The sequence below is a fragment of the Temnothorax americanus genome, unplaced genomic scaffold (genome assembly GCF_048541705.1).
Source record: "Temnothorax americanus isolate GAGA-0224 unplaced genomic scaffold, ASM4854170v1 Scaffold13, whole genome shotgun sequence".
Taxonomy (NCBI): domain Eukaryota; kingdom Metazoa; phylum Arthropoda; class Insecta; order Hymenoptera; family Formicidae; genus Temnothorax; species Temnothorax americanus.
In genome coordinates this window covers 4,596,285-4,615,972 of record NW_027509264.1, presented here as the reverse complement: position 1 = coordinate 4,615,972, position 19,688 = coordinate 4,596,285, and the positions used below count along the sequence as shown (strand labels likewise).

General features: G+C 38.2%; 3 protein-coding genes across 6 annotated transcripts; 1 reads left to right on the top strand and 2 right to left on the bottom strand.

Annotated features, from left to right (window-relative positions):
* Nucleotides 1-4,773: 4,773 nt before the first annotated feature.
* Nucleotides 4,774-6,898, bottom strand: LOC143893960 (uncharacterized). The gene is made up of 4 exons (XM_077399878.1): nt 6,291-6,898; nt 5,953-6,063; nt 5,597-5,658; nt 4,774-5,511 (listed from the first exon to the last, which is right to left on the bottom strand). Exons 1-4 carry the CDS (start codon nt 6,580-6,582, stop codon nt 5,062-5,064), a joined length of 915 nt encoding a protein of 304 aa, XP_077256004.1. The 5' UTR covers nt 6,583-6,898; the 3' UTR covers nt 4,774-5,061.
* Nucleotides 6,899-7,263: 365 nt separating this feature from the next.
* On the top strand, nt 7,264-14,840 carry Rab3-gap (Rab3 GTPase activating protein). 4 transcript variants are annotated; one of them, XM_077399858.1, is made up of 20 exons: nt 7,264-7,743; nt 7,811-7,925; nt 8,393-8,474; nt 8,534-8,662; nt 8,748-8,949; nt 9,028-9,355; nt 9,652-9,764; nt 9,858-10,083; nt 10,216-10,586; nt 10,702-11,121; nt 11,220-11,420; nt 11,504-11,903; nt 12,004-12,098; nt 12,191-12,451; nt 12,547-12,720; nt 12,810-12,991; nt 13,083-13,304; nt 13,398-13,688; nt 13,918-14,070; nt 14,147-14,840. In XM_077399858.1, exons 1-20 carry the CDS (start codon nt 7,659-7,661, stop codon nt 14,297-14,299), a joined length of 4,203 nt encoding a protein of 1,400 aa, XP_077255984.1. In that variant the 5' UTR covers nt 7,264-7,658; the 3' UTR covers nt 14,300-14,840. The 4 variants fall into 4 exon arrangements, with proteins under 4 accessions (XP_077255984.1, XP_077255983.1, XP_077255981.1 ...); XM_077399857.1 differs by having other exon boundaries at nt 7,811-7,921; nt 8,545-8,662; nt 9,652-10,083; XM_077399855.1 differs by having other exon boundaries at nt 9,652-10,083.
* On the bottom strand, nt 13,694-19,578 carry LOC143893963 (acylphosphatase-2). The gene is made up of 3 exons (XM_077399885.1): nt 18,149-19,578; nt 17,273-17,399; nt 13,694-15,301 (listed from the first exon to the last, which is right to left on the bottom strand). Exons 1-3 carry the CDS (start codon nt 18,219-18,221, stop codon nt 15,187-15,189), a joined length of 315 nt encoding a protein of 104 aa, XP_077256011.1. The 5' UTR covers nt 18,222-19,578; the 3' UTR covers nt 13,694-15,186.
* Nucleotides 19,579-19,688: the final 110 nt, after the last annotated feature.

Sequence of the window (19,688 nt, the reverse complement as noted above, 5' to 3'; positions counted from 1 at the left end):
TTTCAGTCACCTCCCGTAGACACTTGGTTACCGCGATTTTTCCAAGGTTCACCCCTGGGGAACTTTGAAAAATTCTAGCTTCAACCCCCCGTTCCAAGAGTACAGAGCCCCAACGGGGGGTGCGGGGGGGATGGGACCTGGGGGGATGGATAGTAATACCGGAGGGGGTCAACTTCCCCTCAGACCCCACCCCCCCCACTCCCCCCCCTTGGGAGCTACAATAGATTGAAAAATCAACCCCTTGAAGGAGGGGTCGGAGGGGGGTGGGACCATGGCCAAAGTTCGAGTCGTGAAAAAGACAGTCGATTAGCGTCATAAAAATTTTTCACCCTGGGAACTAAAAATAAAAAAAAAAAAAAAAAAAAAAAAAAAAAATGTCAAAAATTGGAGGGTCTAAAACGCGTTTCTCGACATTTTCAGTCACCTGGCATAGACACTTGGAACACGATTTTTCCAAGGTTCACCCCTTAAAACAGAAAAATTCTAGCTTCAACCCCCTGTTCCAAGAATACAGAGCCCAAACGGGGGGTGAAGGGGGGATGGGACCAGGGGGGGTGGATAGTCCTCCACTCAAGCATCAACTTCCCCTCAGACCCCAACCCCCCCACTCCCCCCCCTTGGGAGCTACGATAAAAAAACTAAAAGTACCAAAATCAACCCCTTGAAGGAGGGGTCGGAGGGGGGTGGGACCATGGCCAAAGTTCGAGTCGTGAAAAAGACCGTCGATTAGCGTAATAAAAATTTTTCACCCTGGCAACTTGGTTCAAGTATACAGAGCCCAAGGGGGGGGTGGGGGAGGGATGGGACCTGGGGGGATGGATAGCAATACCGGAGGGGGTCAACTTTCCCTCAGGTCCCCCCCCCCTCAATCCACTCCCTTGGAAGTTACGGCCAATAAACTAAATATCTCCAATATGGCTACCGGAAGGAGGGTCGGGGGGGGGGCGGGACCATGGCCAAAGTTCGAGTCGTCAAAAAGACAGTTGATATCCGTCATAAAAAAAAAAAAAAATTTTTTCAAAATCTGGTACTTTATCCATAACCGTGTTTACCGCTTCTCAGGAATCAATCGTGGATCGATCTCGAAGCTTAAGAGTAAAATATACAATGTGTAAAGGGTGAATATCATGCTGACGGTGTGTACGTCTGAAAAGTTAATTATTATAGGAATGAAAATGATTAAGATAACTATTAGGTAGGTATTCTTGAGCCGCATCTTGTAAACTTTAATGTATTCAGGGCAAGCTTTTGCAACGTGCGAATAGGCTAATAGTAATATGCATACTATTGATATCGCGAAAAATATAAAAATAAATGCTAATGCTAATACCAGGATTCTAAACTTGTCTAAATCCATTTGACAAATGCTGGCCTGTGATTGCAGGCTTTTTTACTGACTCTACTTTTTAATATGATTCAAACTTGTATTTTCGGAACCAATCGGATTTAATCGGTCATTTTTAGCAGGGTACTTTATCTACATTTCAACTACACGTTATAACACGTTTTGTCAATTTTTATCACGTTTAGACGTACGTTTTGTCACGCAAACTGCACGTTGGTGAACGTGGCTTTTAGGGCTTAAAACATCTCGTGCGTAGATGGGCACTTAGGCCCGGTTCCACAACTTAACTTTAAACTACGTTTAATCGTTAAACCTAGTTTAAAGGAAATGTTGCATTCCACAACTACCATAAACTTCGGTTAACGTCGATTTCCTACGGTTAAAGTTGAACGCCGAATTTTGGGCGTTTAGTAAATATAAACGAGGTTTACTAGTGCAGCGCCGATCAACGTCAAAGTTTGTTGCGTACAGGTTATGGTGAATTGTTACAGTATTTCCATTTATTGCTTAAAAATAATTAATATAAACAAAAAGTGAGAACTTAATTTGTTAAAGAAATATGGAACTAGCATATATATTATCTTCATCTGAAGATGAAGAGTTTGAAAATATAATGTATCGACGTCCGAAAGTTATAAGAAGAAGACCATTATACTTTGAAGAATACGACGACATTGATTTTCATGCGCGATTTCGTTTGAGTAAGGAATCTGTTACTGCAGTACTAGCAGAAATTGAGCAGGAAATTTCTTATAAAACTGAACAGTAAGTATAAAGTTGATTTTAAATATTGGATTGTTACTTTGACAGATTACATTCTATAATAGAACAGAGTAGCAATAACATAAAAATCAGTTATTATAAAACAACATTAATCAAATCAATAATGTAAAATAATTGATCATTATTATTAATAAATTTATAATTCTGCTGAAATGTTCAAGTGCACAATATTTTGTATAAATGTTTAACACACATTCAGATCACTATCCAGTAAACGTCAACATAAATATAACACATGTATTATTATTGTATTTAAATTGTGCAGTGGAAACATTGCAATGTTACTATTGCTTGGTGTTTACTGGATATGAAATAAGCAAGAGCTAACACGATTAATACAAATAATAAAATTTTTTTGCCAGAAACAATGTTATATCTCCAATGAAGCAGCTTCTTCTGACATTAAGGTTTTATGCAACTGGGAGTCATTTATTATCAGCAGGAGATTATTCTGGAGTGAGCAAAACAAGTTCTCACAGAATCATTCATCGGGTGACTGCTGCTATTGCTCGTCTTCGACCAAGATATATAAAGTTTCCTATGCTTGCCGAGGAAATAAAAAGAGAACAGATGAAGTTTTTTGATATTGCACGATTCCCAAGAGTAATAGGTTGCATAGATTGCACTCACATAAAAGTACAGTCATTTGGTGAGTAATATTCAACTTTTGAAAGAAATATGTTAACAATAAAACTATTAGCGTATATTTTTGTATAGGCGTAACACGCACACATATACACGAATTATTCTTTAAATTATATATCTGTAAAAAATAAATTTTTTACAGATTAAATTTGATAATTTTGTTATGTATGATATCCTACAATAAATCTAAAAACAATTTTTTTACATGTTATGTATAATTTGTAATTTATCAGTAAAACATGTGTTTTTTCATACACTATATACCTCATATACCTTCATTGTTTTATACAAAAGGTTTTACATCTCTCAAAATGTTATTTCTTATTAATTATTTTTGGTTTGTAATGAATAGATTAATTAGATTTATATTTTATCTTGATTTATGTTTTACAAAAATTTCTACATAGACAAAAATGCAGTTGCTTCGATTAAACGTCTACGTCACGGGCTGCTACAATCATGAACGGTTAATTCAATTGGATATTGCTTGAACCAAATATTTGGATTATTAAAACAACTATCTGATGTTTTCGTTCAAATAATATCCAATTGAATTAACTGTTTATGTTTGTGGCAGCCCGTGACGTTGCGTTTAATTGAAGCAACTTTATTTTTTTTCATGTATTGATAACTACAAAGATCAACTGAAAGTTATTTATTTCAGGTGGAAACGATGCTGAATATTTTAGGAATAGAAAGGGTTACTTTTCTGTAAATGTTCAAGCAGTCTGCAATGCAAATTTAGAGATAACCGATCTTGTGGCTCGTTGGCAAGGATCAGTGCACGATGCTACAATTTTCAACAATTCAAGAATACGTGCTTTATTCGAAGCTGGAACATTTCAAAATTCGTTGCTATTAGGTGACGGTGGTTATGCCGTTCGCTCGTATTTTATGACTCCTTTACAAAATCCACGAACTCGTGCGGAGCATCTATATAATGAAGCACATATACGAACACGCAATACCATCGAGCGTGTATTCGGAATATGGAAAAGAAGATTCCCTATTTTAGCACTTGGGTCCCGATTTCAAAAAGTGGATAAAGTGCTACCTGTTATTATTGCAACTGCTGTGTTGCATAATATTGCTCGACGTGGTGGAGATCCAGTACCAGCAAACGATCCTGAATTAGTATTGCCTGCTCCATGGGAAAATCTTTTACAAGAAGGAAATATAGCTTATAGACATGATGGACCCGGTAACAATGGCATGCAGCATGCAATAATCAACGATTATTTCCAAAGGTAAGAAAATAATTATATGGTAAATTATTTATTAATTTATAAATAGTATACTTCAACAACGATATAACTGCTTAATATTTCATAGTTAAATGCGACAGAATACATTGTTATCAAATTTCCAATATTATTTTTATAATGCTGTACAAATGATAAGTTACTAGTTTTCATTGTTTCTGGAAATTATAATTTTATTATCAATTTAATCCGTACATACTAATAAACAGTATTATTAAAACATATTACATTATTTTGCAGCTTATTGTAGAATAATCAGGTGGTAAATGTGCTACATTTTGGACTACTCCATGATGAAAAAAGTGACTATAGTATAGAGGAATAGTATTTGCAGTCCTGCTATTGTATCTTGAAATAAAATATTGATATTTTACACGGTTTTTTATTGATACTACAAAATTGACCAAAGTATATAGTCACAAAAAATACACATCGCAAGTTGACATAAGTGAAGAATCCTAGAAAGGGAGAAATAAAAAGTGGAGCAACTGTCGATAAAAAATTATAATTTTTATTTAAATAATTTTCATATTTGGTACCTTATCAATATTGTTACAATTCCCAATATACGATAATAAAATAATATCATGTACGATAATAAAATAAACTTGTATTTCTATATATTTGCACTTGTTTCTTTGGTACTTTAAAGTAACAATTTAAAAATAGATAACAATATAGATAACACAAGACAACTTCAATGTATACATACATATAGAACTAATTCTTTTGACATAGTGTTTAATATTTAATCTAAATAGCAACTAATATATAATCTAAATAGGAACTCTTTTAAGTTGAGTCTTGTGTTACCTATATTAAAAATGTATTCTATTCATATAATGTGAAATACTATTTCTTTCATATTTAGTATTAAGTACTCTTACAAGTAGTATAAACTAAAATACAACAGTTTCAATAAATGCATTAATTTTTTAACGAAAAACGTATTTTATATAATTCAAATAGAAAATAATGAAATTGTAAAAGAATATTATAAAATAATATAAAAGTAAAAGAACGATATTATTTCTTTTCAACAGAATTTAACTGTTTCTTTTCAAAAGAATCTAATTGTTTCTTAAGAAGTTCTACTTGAAGTCTTTCTTTTTCTAATTGCATTTTGCAAATTGCTATTTCGATTGCCGTTTTTTCACAAAGATTTTCCTTCATTGTTTCTACTAATTCCAATTTGGATTGTGCAAGGTTATAATACCGTTCATTTCGTTTGGAAGCGTTTACTTGAAGCTGTTTGGATTTCTTACGCTTCAAATTTGATCCTGATGCGCTACTTGTTGACGAATTGGATTTTTCCTTGGAGGATTGCGGAAGGACTGTTTGTATATCTTTCAGAGTCAATAAATCTTCATTTTTATTGTTGTTTGAGAACTGCAATTCTTTGCTCTTTTCAGAACTTAGCTTGACTGGTGTCCATTGAGCCCAATTTGCAGCATTTGAATCTTCTTCTTCAAGTATCTGTAACAAATATTTTAAGACAATAGTTTTTCTAATAATATTTTAAATATCAGATATATAGCATAAGTATTTTCGATATATATACCTCAACCACTTGATAAACGTCTTTATCGTCCAACTGTTCGTTGCTCTGTGGCTCATCTATGCCTGTAATACATATTATGCTGTCATAAGTATATATTTATTAATCCTAACATAAAAATCAATGACATTCTTTGTTTCTTATATGTTATGTCTTTAAAAAAGTTCTTTGTCAAGTAAACAAAAAATTGAATCATATATATTATCAAATTTTTATATTTAAGAAAATAACACGTACCCTGTAATGTTCATGCATATATGTACACCAATTTCTAAATTCTTTTATTTTAATTGCAAATTTTAAAGTTTACTAATTGTATAAATGTTCTAAGGAATATATAAAATTATTTTATAGCATACCTGGCATGTAATCGCTGTCAAATTTATTAGGTAAACCTTCAACTGATGGCTGAATAATACCTTTGACCCTCTCAGCAATAGGATCATCAATGATATTCATCTTTCCACCACCTGTATACAAATTACTGATAAAATATACTTGTAGATATAACTTACCTGTATATAATCTATATTATTATTTTTAAAATATACACTAAATAAATTGAATTAATATTTTAATAAAATATTATATGGGCTGCATTCCGATATTCACTGCCAGTACTGAAAATTTATAGTGTACATAACGTAAACTGTAGATTTTTAGCAGTAAATATTGAAACACAGCTATGATATAATACCTGTTTTGAAAAGTTCACTACGAATATCAGCAAAATGTTTCCGAGTTTTTTTCTTTAGGTTATCCCAACAGTTCTTCAGACATCCGACATCCCGATGTCCTGAGATGGAATTGCTGTTGAACTCCTTTGCAATGTTTATCCAACAATTCTCTTTGTCTTTTAGGCTGACATTGTCAGTCTTTTTATTTTCTATAATGCTTCTTTCTCGCTCTATTATTTCTATTAATTTTATTTTCTCCAAATTTGAGAAATTTGGTAGTCTCTTCTTTTGACTTGATTGAACTTTTGCCATATTTATATTTTGCTGTATTCAGATTGTTACACAACATAAAACTGTATACTGTTGATCCCGTTGATACGCACGATATGCACACATAACCTGTTTTACATATAAGATCCCAGCGTGCACCTATTTTCGCGCGTTCTCCTACTTGAATTAACCAATCACATTCTATGTTTGAGAAGAAAGAGAAATCTTCGAGAGTTTCTTCGTATAAACTATAGGTTTACGTAAACTGCAGTTATAAACACATTGTGGATCGCAATACGAGTTTAACCATGGCGTTAGATATAACGGCTGTTCAGCTAAGCTCGGTTTAAACTTAGATTTGTGGTAAAGTTAGCAGGGTGGCGTCATTTTTATTGGTCACGCCTGTTAAGTCGGTTATACGTGGTGAACGTGGCCTTTAGTAGTATCGCGCCGGGGGCGCCATCGAATCTTCTCGTCGCCACGTGTGCATCCAGCTTTAAGAGATGTCTTGTAAACGAGGTTGTCAGATGTGTTGTCAACAGTTGTTAAATCGTCTTGTTGTGTGGCGTTTCATATTAACGCGCCACTGCGCGGCATGTCAGCCTCGGACATGCATCTGCGAGGAGCCTCGGATTGGCTCATGCGAATAGGTCTTACGAAAGGAGACCACGTGACTGCGCGGTGCTTGCGTGCGCCTTTCTTCATGCCAGTTCATGCCTGGAAGCGAGCATTCCTGGTTCAGCTCTGTACTAGTTAGCACGCGGTCATACTTGGGAGAATAAATACTTTTATTACACTGTACCCAGTGTATTTACTACTACGCCCACGCGGCACTGTGTTCCACCCCAAGAACACAACACGTCTGTCACTTATTGAATACGTTTTATGATTTTTTAGAACAGAAAGCGAGTAAAATATACGTTATGGGACACGCAAAAAGTTAAAAATTAAGAGTGACACGTTCTCTATTGACGAAGGACGTACTGTATGTCGTATATACAACAACGGACCATGTTTGTCTTATATTTAAATACCGTGGTAAAAGAAATAAGTAAATACGAAGAATAAGTTTACGGAAGTGTTACCCGTACATCAAAGTACATAACCATCAAAGCGTAATGTCCTGTCAAATTAAAAGAATAGCAAACATACCAGACGTGGATGATGTTAAAAAATTGCTTTCGTGCGATACTGTTAACAAATGTAAGTTCTTTATTTGATATGATAAGTATAGTATGCACTCTCTGATTTATCAGTACATTTCTTTCAGTCGAGTATATACCGAGCGATGAATTACCTCTTCAAGACTGTGTTATCGCGCTATCGTCGGTTGGGGATGTACTTACGATGGCTTGGAATACAAGGATGATTATATTTGTTTGTAGGTGCAAATCTTGTATAGTATCATTTACGCATGGTCATAAAAAGAACTCGGGTAGCAGGATGACGTCTAAGGACGTCTTACGGACGTTTTCGTGATGTTAGAGACGTCCGTAAGACGTTCGTAATACGTCATTTGACGTTACTCTGCTACCTGTTATATATATATATATATATATATAGTGGATCAAAAAAGTATTTGCATACCCAGTTTTCTTACACGAACTTTGTTTTCGAAGGAATACGTACAGGTTGTATTGACAAGTACGTTATTAAGTACAGCATATATATTTATATATACGGAGTTACTTCGGGATACACGTCATACGTACGTCGTCGTCCTTCGAATAAAGTTTGTGGAAGACAACTATAAATTTTTTTATTTTTGTGACAAATAACACGTATACGCCAAGATATTATATACACGTGCATAGTTGTAAACGTTAATATGTTTTTTTACATTTTGTAATAGCGAGATGGGATTCGCAAGAATTAGGCGAGGTAAAAACCAAGTTCCACGTAACGTGGCACGGAGAAGTGACGAAAGAGCAAAAGTACGTAACTTTGTTAACGTATACTAGAAAAATATTTTTTAACGTAACGTATAATGAAGGCTGTTTTCAGTGAATGGGTAACATCGATGATCTGCTTACCTTTGATATCTTTAGGAAAGGCTGCCGGTCCAGATTGGACCTGTATAGCTGTTGGATATAATACAGGATTCGTTAGATTCTACACGGAAGTAAGAGAGTATATTACGTTCTTCTTTTACTCTTGTATTATTTCGTTTTCGTCGCGTTGTTACATCGTTATTCTGTTTTTATCAGACGGGTGCGTTGCTCTTTGGGGAGCAAATCCATACGGAGTCGATTTTAGGAATAAAGTGTCATTCGTTTTGCTCACCCAAACACGCTGGTGATGCCGGCTCTAGTGAAGAAGTTTATATTTTATACAACAGTGGTGTTTGTATATTACAAGGATTTCCGTTATTTTCAACTTTACGTGCTTGTAGAACGCATTTGGCTAAAGGTATATCGTTGTTCACTGCTCCCCGTGTCTTTCGCTTAAGCGTTCAAACATCTTTTTACTTTTCCATTTTTTTTACAGTTCAAGCGAATTGCACGGATTTACCACCAGTTACAACGTTGTCATACAAAAGATGGACGTTCAAAAATCAAGACATTACAAACGACTTAGAAGTCATTGGTACAACGTCGATAAATAGCTTTGACCATTTAATGACAGCTTCGATATGCGGTGGATATAATGCAACGTACAGATCGAGTGCGCCTCAACACACGTTAGTCATTGCGACCGGAAAACGACCATTTGTAGGATTCCATTATGCACTGGAAGGTGGTAACGCACCGGTGCTGTCGGATGTCGCTCGTGCTATGGCGAGCAAACTGGCTAACGCTATTGGTACTGCTGTACCGTAAGTGCGCTTGTTTTTAGTCACGTTTTATATTTACACAGATCGTCTTAAATACCTCTTGAAATACTTCTTAGCCAGTAAACGGCGCTGTACAGCACCCATACGGCGTTTTTTCGTGGCTAAAAGGTTCTTGAACGTGTATCTTTAAGCGACCTTAAATATATAAGAACAAATATACGAAACGAGCCTTAGCGCGCACCAGTGCAAGCGTCCGCGTTACTCATCGTACTATGCCGTATACGTCTCCGAGACGTTCCAAAGACGTACGTTACGTGGATAACGTGATTTTTCCTCAGGTGGTTTCGTGGAACGTCCAAGAATGCAGCATCTGAAGCATCGAAAGGTCGTAGCCATGACGCCATAGAGACAATGGCGTGTCGATTTGGTTTAAGCGATATTATGAGAGAAGGTGCGTGCATCGTTTGTTGCCCGAACAAGATGTTTTCGGTAATATCGGACGCTATGGGTAGAGTAATTCTCGTAAATAATAAAAAGGGTATAGCTCTAAGGATGTGGAAAGGATATCGCGACGCTCAGTGTGGTTGGATTGAAGTCGCCGAGGAGAGAGCGCGTGGAACACGCAAGAATATTGATAAATCTGGACGTAAAGCTTTCTTGCGCACCGCTCTATTTTTAGTTATTTACGCGCCAAAGAAAGGTGTGATAGATATTTGGAGTATACAGCAAGGTCCAAAGATCACTACGTTTACCGCTAGCAAAAATGGACGGTAAGTCGCCCGATCTATCGCTCTATCCCTCTGCTTCTATGTTTTCCTTTCGTTTCGTCCTTCACACTTTTCGTCTCTCGTGTCTCTCTCGTGTGAACGTACTCGTCTGATGTACTAACTTGTCTCTTGCAGATTACTGTACATTACGTATGGTTTTCTTGGCGCAACGGACAGTGCCGTTTTATCGAAGAATAAAGCGCAATATTCTTGTGTATTTATCGATCCGCTTGGAGGATTAAAAGAGATTCGTGTTCCATTTCACTTTGCGCTTAATAGCAAAAACGGAAAACGGGCACGCGACATACATCTACTTAGGAAACTGCGAACATTTCTGAGAGAAGAGGATTTTAATGAGGCGAGATTAGTTTCCAAAGTTGCCGATACTTGTCTGAGTTTGGAAACGAATGAAATTCGAGTACAGACGATAGAGGTTTTAATGAACAGCAAGCATATCTTACCAGACGCTTTGCTCGCTGCGACGGATTGTTTTATATTAAAACGAGGTACACCGCTTTCCACACATAAAATGTTCTGCGCTATAATGTAGTCGTGCTACATTATACTATATTACAAATATAAGACGGCACACAATACGAATGTCGTGTTAATATCTTACAGAAGAGGAAGAAAAAGAAAAAGAGGAGAAAGGCGTGGAAGAAGAAGAAGAAGAAGACGTGGAGCCTACCGCCAAGATGCTTTGTCACGTGACACGGCAATTGAGACGAATAATTACATTTTATAAATATGTCGAGTCTCACATTGACGTACCATCCGAGTGCGATCGTGCAACAGTAGGTGACGCAACGACGGCTAAAACGTTATCTTTGACTTTATTAACTTCGGAACGAGAAGTAAATCGTGTTACCAAATTGGCTAAAATGTTGAGCAACTTCAGAGGTGGTGACGTTTCGGCGGAAACTAGAGTGAAATTTAAGGATGAAAATGCGTTCTTTGATTTTCTATCGTGTTTCGACGTGGGAACATCGAGATTGATTGGGTTACGAAAAGATGTAAAAGAGGATACGTTACACGAGATTTGTAAGTATTATATATACTTTTTAATAGTTAAAACATGCCATTCGCATGAGCGTGTATATCGTATATTCTTATAAAATGCGATTTAATGTAACTTTTAGCGCGCGTGATATACCAAAGATGGATGTCGTCCGACGATATGATGGTGAAATGGCAGCAAGCGGCTAAAGACAGTAACATTCAACCGTTCGTCATCATGCGACTGGCACTAATGTATTGGACGCGCAGGGAAGAAGCCAAGTTTTCGGAACGTGAATTAAAACGCTTTACGCAGCTGCTGCGTGTCATTTGTTTGTTAACCGGTAACATGGCTTTTAAGTATCAGGTATCCCCGTACGTAGTCCCCCACGTTTGATCCATTTTGACGTTACGTGAAATCAAACAGATGTGGAAGAAATATGTGTCGAATATAACGAGGTTTCTTCATGGTGGAAAAACGTACGCGCTATCCTGACGGAATCTACGAAACCTTTCAACGCGTTTACCGCTGCGTTGGCGTGTAGGGCGACCGCTATGACTATGGAAAAGTATAAGGAGAGCGTGCAAAGTCAGAAACTTGCAAAGTTGGGAAATAATAATGGAAACGAAGAGGAAAAAAACATAAAAAATGGGAACACGGTAATCAAAATAGATGTATCGGAGAATAGTAAGCCGACTGACGTCACACCAGACGATGAAACGTACAGTTCGCGTAGCGAATGGGAAAATGTCAGTAACGATACCTGTCAATTCGCCGTGTTGATCGGGAATCTTGAGGATATCACTATTTTGAATGCTGTTGTTAGGTGCGTATCGCTATATAGGATGTTATAGGATGCATGTTTGATACACGTCGTGCGTTTTGCTACCGTGATAAATGACAAGCCTGATTCTCTAACTCACTAGTCAGCGAGTTGTACCAGATGAGACGACACGATTCTTTGCTCTGCCATTCGCGCGAAACGACATTTCTTTAGCATCGATTCTCTCTAGAGGAAGAGGTACGTATTTAAACTCGCGGGGTTCATCCCCTTCGCGTCTCGGTTTGGCACTCTACGCTCCTCTATGTTTTCTTCGTTCTTGTGTGAGTCAGGTTCGGTGTCTGAACTGGTTGCAAAGTGGCTCGGTACAACGGGTGTCGATCCAGCGCGGTTAATCGACACGACCGACGTGGAATTCGATCAGTTATTGCACGTGTCAATGGTGGAGTCTACACACGTGACCGCTGACGATACGCTGAATGAAGCGACTGCTGTCCAAGTACCTCGACACGAACGAACGAAACTTCTTTCTTTATCGATAGAAATCGGAGACGAGGCGAAAGTTGATGCGACTGCGGAAGCGTGCGTTTTAGGCAAGACATATCTTGAAGAAACACGGATCCCTTAAACGTTAAAACTATGTATGTTTTGTCGTACGTTAATCATCTCTTTCTCGTTTCTTCTCTAGACAATATGGCCCTACTCAAACGCCACTTTCCGTACAGTTTAACGAGCAGCGTTCTATTAGCCACGTTATGCTGGGAGTTTGCCATGTCCTGGGATAAAGATGTCACTCAGTTGGATTCGCTCGCAGCTGCCTTGACCGTTTTACGACAAATACCCATGAAGACGATGAAGCATGGTAAATGCACTTCTACCCGTGCTTTTTACTCTAGAGTATGTAAATGTTCGTGTAGCGTATTTATTTACGTTTATGCTTCGTGTCGACAGGCGTCTGCTGTCTGTTGTGGACGCTTCACATAAAGAGAAGGATGGAAGCGACGGCAAAGTTGATGAACAAACTCGGAAAGTTGCCAAAGGAGAGATTATGTATGCAAGACATCGGTTTATCTGACATTCAAGTGACAACGTTTTTACAACACTGCGTTACTTTCTTGGATATATTTATCGATGTATGTACACAAGACGGGTATAGAAAATTACGTATCGTAACATATTTAACGTTCAACTTTAGTAGTATACGAGTTGATTTACGCTACGTAGGCCGAGATACTCGAACGAGGAGATGATGCGGTAATAAAGTCGGAAGAATTGTGGGACGGACACGTAAGTGGACCACAACCGTTTGCCGCGCTGGCTGTCTCCCAAACTCCAGCGTGGTACGACTTGATTTTGTTACACGTGCAAGTGGCTACGGTCCTGTACATGATGGCATGTCTCAACTTGAAAATGTTGAAACCATTAAACAACTTGTTCGAATCCGTGGTAAGTCACACACGTAACAAAATACGCGTGATAACGTACGTGTATATACACGTTCATGTACAACCAACAACCGTGACTCGTTACTCACTGCAGGTACAGCCCTATCTCTTTCAAGACATAACGGACAAAGCGATGCTCACGTGGTACCGAGACGACAAGAGGGATAATATACGTACAGAATTTTTGTGTAGAGTAATTACAGCATCAATGGACGTTATTCATCGGGAGACTACTGACGGTGTGACGGTTAGTTCGACACATGCTATCTCGTGGATGAGCAAGTGTCAAGCGTTAGCGTCTATTTGGAAAATTAATACGGATGAGTTGAGGATACACCAAGCCTGTCAGCTGTACATAAACGGTTTCGATCGTTTGGCAGAAGAGGTGGATATGTAACAACGTCATTTATTCATTTCACTTTTGTGCGCTTGCATGCGTGTATGTTAGGGCGAGCGCACGTGCGGTATATACATGCACACACGCGCGCCCACACACACACACACACACACACACACAACGCATACGATACAGATGCTTACACGTACGCCATGTACTACATAATACGTCTATACTTACATCTATTATATATAATAATATATATGTATACTGTTAGGTAACTACAGCGGTAACCGATATCGAACGTTTGGCTGCAAACTTATTGCCTATAGCTGGAAGAAGAATGATGGCATATCTCTCAAAAACACCAAATCTTCTGGAAGAAATGTCACGAATGAGTCCAGCACTTACAAGATTCTTGGAAAGTCTGGTGAGTGCGATGCAACGTTCTTATACATATTTATCAATTTTTTTAGGGATTTTCCTGACCGTTCAATTTTTCCCAGAACATGCCTGAAATAGTCTGTACAAACTGTTCGACGGCCGACACTGTGGAATTGATTCGACGAGTATCTGTGCATTTACCTAAACGTCACAGTGATTATCATATTATACTGCTAATGTTAGACGCAACATTTATTTATGAAGATAACAACTAACCATGGATTTTGTTAACTATGTCCCGTGATATTATCAAGTGGAAAGCTGAGAGTAAAGGACGTTTATGGAGCCGTACAACGTGTATATTAAATACAACGAAACGAGAACAGGCATAAAGCCAAGAACGTGTCTGCTTCTATCAAAATGGAAAGACAATATATTTGTGCGTAATAATACCGAAAGAAGTTAGTGGTACGCAAGTTGCAAAGTGGTACGGCAAAGAATAAATACGACGTGTTGCATATTGTTTGGTGTATTACGGACACGTTACGTATTTAATTTTTCCGGAATTACGAGCGCGCGCTCGATGCACGGTTCCGTATACCTATAAGCTCTCCGGTTTCAAGGAGCGCGTGCGTATCTGTACACGTAATATTTTACGTTCTGGCATGCTCGTATATCACAGGACATTACGTGAACTCCTATTCCAAAGTGCACGTATACGTTATCTGGCATCCTTACACTTTTACATCTTGAACAAAGATTATCTGTATGGAGTCGTAGAGTTAAAATTATAAACATTCCACGTACCACGCTGTACTCGAATGTAACATTTCTGTGGAATATATATCCTTATGAGTACGCACCTTTTATAAGGTTTTATAAGGGATCTATAATTTATTAAAAATACAAATCAAATATATCTCATCCGAATCGTACGTAAACTGTCGAGGTAACGTAAGATACTGATACGTATTTTATAAACGTGTCGCACAACTGTTCCGGATGTTGTGGAATTTTTTAGCGTGTTCTATGCTATATACATGCAAATCAACTAGTTTGCATTAATATTAGAGTTTAATACAGCATTGAACATACACATTCAAGTGCGTGTGCGTGTGCGTGTGTGTGTGTGTGTGTGTGTGTGTGCGCGCGCGCGCTATACTCAGAAACGAATCACAAAACCTTGATATTGCTGCTTTGTAACAGTTTCCCACGTTGTAAACTCGCAATGATGTATCTCACTACCTGGACTGCCCACTGATGTTAACCACTGTGCCCTGGGAATTAGATTTCGTTACATATTAAAGCTATTATAAATGTTGTTTTGCTGATAGTATATAACGTGCCATCGATAAATGATCGCTGCTGAGTCTTTTCGGTCTTTTTTAAGGGGCTTCCCTAGTGTGACAGGTTCTAAAAATGAATGATTTTTAAAAGGAAAACGACAAAGCCACGTGACGAACAACTTTTTCCCACATATTTTACTATATTTCAAGAGTACATACAACGTTTTTCAAAATTTTACATTTGTTATTAAAGCCCGTGTGCCAACCATTTTTTTGGAGCGCCGCGAAAAAACGGTGACCACGCGCGTGCAGCCGTTGTATAGTTGACTGAAACAAAAAAGCAAAAGGATTTTTAATCTACTTGAGTGTGTGTGGCTATCGTCTGAAGCAGAGAATCATGAAAAAATATTGAAAATTTAAAAAATTATAGCGCGTATAATTATTTTCGTCTTTTTTAGCAGACGTTTTTTAGCTATAATTTTTTAAATTTTCAATATTTTTTCATGATTCTGCTTCAGATGATAGCCACACACACTCAAGTAGATTAAGAATCCTTTTGCTTTTTGGTTTCAGTCAACTACAACGGCTGCACGCGCGTGGTCACCGTTTTTTCGCAGCGCTCCAAAAAAATGACTGGCACGGGCTTTAATAACAGATGTAAAATTTTGTAAAACGTTGTACGCACTCTTGAAATATAGTAAAATATGTGGGAAAAAGTTGTTGATCACGTGCGGCTTTGTCGTTTTCCTTTTTGAAAATCATTCATTTTTAGAACCTGTCGCACTAGGGAAGTCCCTTAAAAAAGACTGAAAGCACGTGTCATTTTTTACAATGTCAAACCTGAGATATGCTTTTGTATAGATGCACGTGGCAGACGAGAAATTAAGCGATGGTCAATTTCAAGTTTAAGAAGGCCATACGAGTGTTTGATGTGTTGCCAATTACGTTGTCGACATCGTTATTTGTTGTTACCAAACAACGTCGTTGACGAAGTGTGCGTTCTGTATACGAATGCATTTGCCACTAATGCTTCACATACTTAGAAATTATAATTAGCGCGTAATTAGACCGAATGCAGATATATATTAACGCAAAGCTGTCGAAATGAACTTTTTGTACGTGAGTGCGTACATATTATAAATAGCGTGTACGTACGGATACATTTCACAGAGAGAGAGAAAGAGGGAGGGGGGCATGTTCGTTTAATGACAGTTCTCTCTTACATACAGCGTTGACGTCTTTACTATAATACCGTTATAACATCGTTGACTAGCAGTTGAACTGCTTGGAATCCAAGCATCATATCTATGAAGTACCGTAATACGTTCAACGCATAACCATGCATTCACGTGAACGCGAACGTGAAAGAAATAAATTGGCATTTTCCTACTTTGATCTTACTCACATTTTACATTTCGTATTATATAATTCATTCAAGTACTTTTTTCTACATTTCTCTTCAATGACTCGGTCGTTCTCCTTTCAAGGGCAAATGCATTCCATTTCGTTTTCTTATCGAAACTGTGTGCGTGCGTGTGTGAGTGTGTTTTATTCATATTAAACTTGGAGATTTAGGTCACGTAGCTTTTCCACTATCTCGAGATCTTTTAGGAAACTTGAACGCTTCTCTCGTGTAAGATGGCCTGTACTCTTCCAATGTCGCGGGCCGCGCCAGGACGTAGATGTGACACGCGCGAAAAAGGAAAGAGATAATACGTCCCTGCGTCATTATTTCATTAAGTCGTTGTTAAAGTCAGTTTTCAACATATCACTTGTTACATGGCACGTGTTAGTCAAGGCCACGTACCACGATCGAGGAACCGGCGCATGAAGTACGCAAACGCTTTCGGTACAAGTAATAATAAGTAACGTAATAACGTAGATGGCTTTTTTTCTAGCTAAACAGTCCGGCGCTATTCCAGATCGATAGATTTGAATAGCGTCACGTTCAAAAAGACTTACATCTGATCGACAAGCGCTCGAGGTCCTTGCATCTTTCCGAGAATCGTGCCAGTCTTACTATTTTTCACCCAACCACAGATTTCCAATTGCAGACATATATCCCTCACGTATTTTGGAAAATATACACCTGCACGTTCGTTGAAGAATTTTATTATTTCTGCCAACAACCAACTTAAATATATAGATGCCAACGTCTTACATAAAAAAAAGAGTACATATATGCTATTGTCATTTATGCAGTCAACACACAAGTATCGAACGCGCGGGTCGGCCACGCGTATATGTATATATGTAAGACTGATATTACTGATGACGTCCACGTCGGTTCAAATGCAACAAATGGCCAAAGGTATACCCTTCTAATCGAACGCAGAGCGTTGCAGCTATTTAAAATACACGAAATGAACAAGGCCAATAAACGAGCAAAAATGGTTGTTGGACTAAAAATACCTTTTAAAATGTATTATTTTAATATAATAATATATACAAAAATAACGTGGTACGAGCGCGTGATTATTCATTTACTTGATTATATATAAAATACGTATATCTAATATAAATACGTAACCCTGTTGTCGGCGTAAGATTATGCGTGTTTTGAGTAAAGACAAAATATAAAAAGTATACGAGAGTAAAAAAACAAAACTCAACGATCGCCGTGCAGGGAAACTTTGAAATCGAGAAAATCTAACGTGTGAACGCGCGTGTGCGACGGCGCGCCGGCGCGGCGCGACATAAGAAAAGAAACGATATTCACATATTCACAAACTGTATACGTGACAGTTTAAAATCGTATTCAGTGCTCGCGTTCGTATATATATATACGTTATCTCCTACCCTACCCGTGAATAATACATATAGTTCGACAATACTCACCCTGTACTTTTCCAAAAACCTCGAATTCGACGGACACCAAAGGTTCCTGACAGAGGGGATCATCTGCCGCCATCCTCGTCCGCCAGAGATTAAATGAGATGGAAAAGTTTGCGTCGATATATTCGTCTTGTCCGAGAGACAGTTTTATGAGTACAAGCAGATCGGAAGTAGATGGACGGCGCACAAAGTGAGTCACGTACGGCTGAGTCCGGTTGCGGATGAGAGCGATCGCATACTCGTACTCGTTTTCGTTCTCGTTCTCGTTCTCGTTCTCGTTCTAGAGATGCTTCACCTTTCGCCACGACTCACCTTGCTGGCTGATGCTGATTCTTGTTGCGCGCCGCACCCCAATAGATCCCCAAATAGATCACCCCACCACATTGACATTGATTTAAGCGCACACGCGCGCGGGAATCGATCGACGGTCAAACGCGAAAAGAAACCGAAATATTTTTTCGCTATGTATATTCGACGTATTTTGTGTACAACGTACGTCGCAGCATATATCGTACATATATTATGTCTCGTTACATATGCCGTGAGGACATCTTTTACAATATTTTTAAAAGTATAGAGAAATAAGCGTTACACGAGCTCTCAATATATGTAGGTATATCATCATGGAGAATGCTTGATCGATACGATAACTCGAGTGATATAAAATGATTGTTGCGGTAACGACGGTACGTTAAAATAAAACACAAGTAAAATAGAGGAACGAACAGCCACGGGCACGTGATTGATATCTCTCTCCTCCCTCTTCACGAGGGAGTACACGAGGGAGTTGTTCATTGTGGAAACATTAAATGTAGGCCAGGAGGGAGGCGGGAGGAGGGAAGAGAGGCGGGGGGGGCAAGCATTTATCGTCGAACTAAGCACTTCCCATCGTGACTGTCGCCTATTGTCCCGTCATTACGTGCCCACACGCGGCTAATTAGTTATTAGTACGCTATGACGTAGTAATTGTCGAGCGTAAGAGCGTAAAAACTACGGGGTGTATGTGCAGGATACGAGGGAAGTCACATTCTACTTACAACAGATAACAGTCCTGTTCAATTTATCGCCAAGGTCTCGCTCGATGCAAGATTCTGTGGTATAACGAAGATGATTCGTCATAATTATCGATGAGAAGATAACGCGACCATCTTTTTCAACGAGGCTTACAGTAGCGACGTTAGAACAAGACCGTCTCTACCGTTTCGCACGTACTCGTATTTTGCTGCACGCACCACATTACCGGAGATCTGATCTCGTAAAAATGAAATCGTTGACGACGCGTCATTCTGGTCTATCGTTATATATAATATTATTGTATCGCGATACCACACCACGTGTGTCAAATCAAAATCACGTTTAATATTCCACAACCTGCAAAGCGTGTATATCTCTGTTTATTTTACGTGGACTTTTTATATTTGATTCATTTATACTCTTTCTTCCTCGAAAAACCAAATTCATTTCACTTCATGTGCAGAAAACGCAACCAAATCAAATACATTTTCTAATACAAAATGACTACTACTTGGTTGTATTAGAAAAA

What these genes read in the sequence shown, in the direction of transcription:
- LOC143893960 (XM_077399878.1), bottom strand. Translation starts at nt 6,582, where the DNA reads ATGGCAAAAGTTCAATCAAGTCAAAAGAAGAGACTACCAAATTTCTCA. An exon ending in TGACAGCGATTACATGCCAG is followed by an intron (nt 5,659 to 5,952) that starts GTATGCTATAAA and finishes TATGTATTACAG; the next exon opens with GCATAGATGAGCCACAGAGC. An exon ending in ACGTTTATCAAGTGGTTGAG is followed by an intron (nt 5,512 to 5,596) that starts GTATATATATCG and finishes TATTTGTTACAG; the next exon opens with ATACTTGAAGAAGAAGATTC.
- Rab3-gap (XM_077399855.1), top strand. Translation starts at nt 7,659, where the DNA reads ATGTCCTGTCAAATTAAAAGAATAGCAAACATACCAGACGTGGATGAT. An exon ending in TCGTTAGATTCTACACGGAA is followed by an intron (nt 8,663 to 8,747) that starts GTAAGAGAGTAT and finishes TGTTTTTATCAG; the next exon opens with ACGGGTGCGTTGCTCTTTGG. An exon ending in TGTCATTTGTTTGTTAACCG is followed by an intron (nt 11,421 to 11,503) that starts GTAACATGGCTT and finishes GAAATCAAACAG; the next exon opens with ATGTGGAAGAAATATGTGTC.
- LOC143893963 (XM_077399885.1), bottom strand. Translation starts at nt 18,221, where the DNA reads ATGGCGGCAGATGATCCCCTCTGTCAGGAACCTTTGGTGTCCGTCGAA. An exon ending in GGTTTTTGGAAAAGTACAGG is followed by an intron (nt 17,400 to 18,148) that starts GTGAGTATTGTC and finishes ACGAACGTGCAG; the next exon opens with GTGTATATTTTCCAAAATAC. An exon ending in CGAGCGCTTGTCGATCAGAT is followed by an intron (nt 15,302 to 17,272) that starts GTAAGTCTTTTT and finishes TCTAATTCCCAG; the next exon opens with GGCACAGTGGTTAACATCAG.